Source organism: Limulus polyphemus, unplaced genomic scaffold (genome assembly GCF_000517525.1).
Source record: "Limulus polyphemus unplaced genomic scaffold, Limulus_polyphemus-2.1.2 Scaffold7296, whole genome shotgun sequence".
Classification (NCBI taxonomy): domain Eukaryota; kingdom Metazoa; phylum Arthropoda; class Merostomata; order Xiphosura; family Limulidae; genus Limulus; species Limulus polyphemus.
In genome coordinates, this window is record NW_013672906.1 from 35089 (window position 1) to 38465 (window position 3377).

Here is a 3377-nt window from a genome sequence, read left to right on the forward strand (position 1 = left end):
ATAAAAAACATGAAGGAACCCCATCCTAGCTGGAATGGAGATAAAAAACATGAAGGAACCCCATCCAAGTTGGAATGGAGATAAAAAACATGAAGGAACCCCATCCGAGATGGAATGGAGAGAAAAAACAAGAAGGAACCCCATCCGAGCTGAATGGAGATAAAAAACATGAAGGAACCCCATCCGAGCTGGAATGGAGATAAAAAACATGAAGGAACCCCATCCGAGCTGGAATGGAGATAAAAAACATGAAGGAACCCCATTCGAGCTGGAATGGAGATAAAAAACATGAAGGAATCCCATCCGAGTTAGAATGGAGATAAAAAACATGAAGGAACCCCATCCGAGCTGGAATGGAGACATGGAGCAAAATCTCCAATACCACACAAAAACTGAGGCATCATCAACCACTAGATGGCACTCTTAGTTCACTTCCAAAGAGCAATACACTGTCGTGGTGCTCCAGTTTAGATGATTGAGTGTGTGTGTCGAAGACTAACGCAGAGTTACATGTGACTTGTGAGGGTCCTGAAGATACTTCAGTATATACATACCCACCTAGCTATTTCTATATAAATATATATATCTATAAATACCCACATATCACAACTCAAGACACCCTGAAATGTGTGAACAAGGGTGTTGTTAGATATAGTAATGTGTAAATCACCCAAGACAAACACAGAGGTTAAGTAACAGGTGAGATTTCTGACTGAACAAATCAATGAATACAATTTCTTGATACATAAGATGAGGTTGTAATGAAATACACCATCCAGTGGACAATAGGCACTCATAGAGCAGACGTGTAGGATTAACACGAAGGTTATATACGACTTTTTTTTTTGCTTGTGAAAAACATAAACACATATATACTGATCGGATATTAAAAAAGTTATGCAGAGTTGGACTGATATATTAAAACAAAATGAAGTTTCATTGTTTGTATTTAAAAAAAAATAAATGTAGTAAAAATTAATTAATAATTACATTTCTGAGCTGTACTAGGAGAAATGTGTTTTTTTGTTTACAGGAGCTACTGGTGAGAGATTAAAGGAAGCTACCAAGATCAACCTATCTCTGTCTGCCTTGGGAAATGTTATTTCTGCATTGGTAGATGGCAAGTCCAAACACATACCTTACAGAGATTCAAAACTAACGAGGCTTCTCCAAGATTCTCTCGGTGGAAATACTAAAACCTTAATGGTGGCTTGTCTCTCTCCTGCTGACAATAACTACGATGAAACTCTCAGTACACTGAGGTATGCAAACAGGGCCAAAAGCATAAAAAATAAACCAAAGATCAATGAAGATCCCAAAGATGCTTTGTTAAGAGAATATCAAGAAGAAATTCAGCGATTAAAAGAACTTCTCAGTGGACAGCCTCCATCTGATGTGATAGCTCGTAAGTTGGTTAATACAGAGGCGAATGCACAATGTATATTTTGTGATCTTGAAACTTATGGCTATTTATTGCTTACACTATAACTTCCAGTAGTTTTGTAAAATCAGATTTTGTTACCTATACGTGCATTGCATCATACAGTATTATAATTCAGTTTAATGTCAGTCATTTACACATGATTATCAAGTAAGAGATAAGATCTTTTCTATGCAAATATAAATGTTTTGAGAATACTGTAAACATGGTTTGAGTTTGCTAAATATGTTTTACATGTTCGTATTCTTGAGAAAAATATTTTACAGAATATTCAAGCCTAAAGTTTGTAACATAACACAAATGGATTATTTTTCTCTGATCTTGTATTTACCCTTTATGAAATACTTCTTTAAGTTTGTGTTTGTCTTCTTTTTATCGTCATCAAATATTCAAGAAAATTGTTGGATTGCTTGTGATTGATTCAAATTTAAGTTAATTTTGTTGGATGATAGATATGTTCCCTTGTCTGAAAGGATGCTTTGCATTTTGATTCATGGAAAGAAAATATCATTTTTAAAGATGAGATTAATGTGCATGAAATAGTAGTTTTTATAATGCTTAGTATTTTTTGTTGTGTAGTAAAAGAAGAAATAGAAAATGAGGAAAACAACCTGGCTGAACAACTTCGAAAGGTAATCATACGTCGATTGATGGTGTGTTATTTTTAGCTAGTATTACATTTGATTCATTAAAGTCAGGAAATAAATACATTGTTCATCCATGTGTGTGTGTGTGTGTGTATGAACTAGCTAAAATGAGGACAGTCATTTACTTTGATTTAGAGAATTATACAGTCACAACCTCTACGAGTATAACTTATTTTTGTAACACAAATATTGTAGATGGAGCAAATGGGATATCAGTATTGGTTATTGGCGAGCTATTGAAACTTTATGTGAAATGAACACTAATGTAACAAAATCCATTCTTTACAACAGGAATATGATAACAGAGTGAAAGATCTTCAGGATAAATACAGACGAGAACAAGAATCCAAAGCTAAACTCCAGGATGATGTCAATCGTCTCAGAGCGTACTATGAAGAGGAGCTTTCTAAAGTAAAGCAACATCAACTAGCCGAACCTGCAGAAAGAGAGGGAGATGTGGTATGAGTTAGGTTGTTGTTGTTTGGATAAACATTTACATTGGACTGAAGTTGTTATCTTAATAATGGAAAGTGATATTAATTGTTGGACTGAAATTATTATCTTAATAATGTAAAGTAATATTAATTGTTGGACTGAAGTTATTATCTTAATAATATAAAGTGATATTAATTGTTGGACTGAAGTTGTTATCTTAATAATATAAAGTGATGTTAATTGTTGGACTGAAGTTATTATCTTAATAATGTAAAGTAATATTAATTGTTTGACTGAAGTTGTTATCTTAATAATATAAAGTGATATTAATTGTTGGACTGAAGTTATCATCTTAATAATATAAAGTGATATTAATTGTTGGACTGAAGTTATTATCTTAATAATATAAAGTGATATTAATTGTTGGACTGCACAAATTGTTTAGGTGAAAAGGGTGTCTTACAATAATAGGATTGGTCCAAAACGTTGGTAAAAAATTTAATTTAATACAATTTAAAGCATTATGTTTCAAAGAAGGCATCAGTATACACTGCATAAGAAACTGTCGTCTATTAAACTAATGATGATAGCGGGCATTCCATTTTTTATGGATCCTATGTGTTAATGTTTGTGTAAATATGGATGTTATGTGTTAGTGTTTGTGGAAATATGGATCCTATGTGTTAATGTTTGTGTAAATATGGATGTTATGTGTTAGTGTTTGTGGAAATATGGATCCTATGTGTTAATGTTTGTGTAAATATGGATGTTATGTGTTAATGTTTGTGGAAATGTGGATCCTACATGTTGCCATGTGTTAACATTTATGGAAATATGGATCCCATGTGTTAATG

General features: G+C 32.9%; 1 protein-coding gene across 2 annotated transcripts in view; it reads left to right on the forward strand.

Annotated features, from left to right (window-relative positions):
- The window catches only part of LOC106474499 (kinesin-like protein KIF17), a 12989-nt gene extending 9935 nt beyond the window's left edge, over window positions 1–3054 (forward strand). Inside the window, exons 6-8 of one of the 2 annotated variants that reach the window (XM_013935192.2) lie at window positions 1034–1405; window positions 2021–2073; window positions 2380–3053. In XM_013935192.2, the coding sequence (XP_013790646.1) occupies window positions 1034–1405; window positions 2021–2073; window positions 2380–2553 (599 nt within the window). In that variant the 3' untranslated portion in view covers window positions 2554–3053. Of the gene's footprint in view, window positions 1–1033; window positions 1406–2020; window positions 2074–2379 lie in introns of both variants that reach the window. The other variant, XM_022402806.1, reaches the window with a different exon arrangement.
- The last annotated feature ends 323 nt before the right edge of the window (window positions 3055–3377 follow it).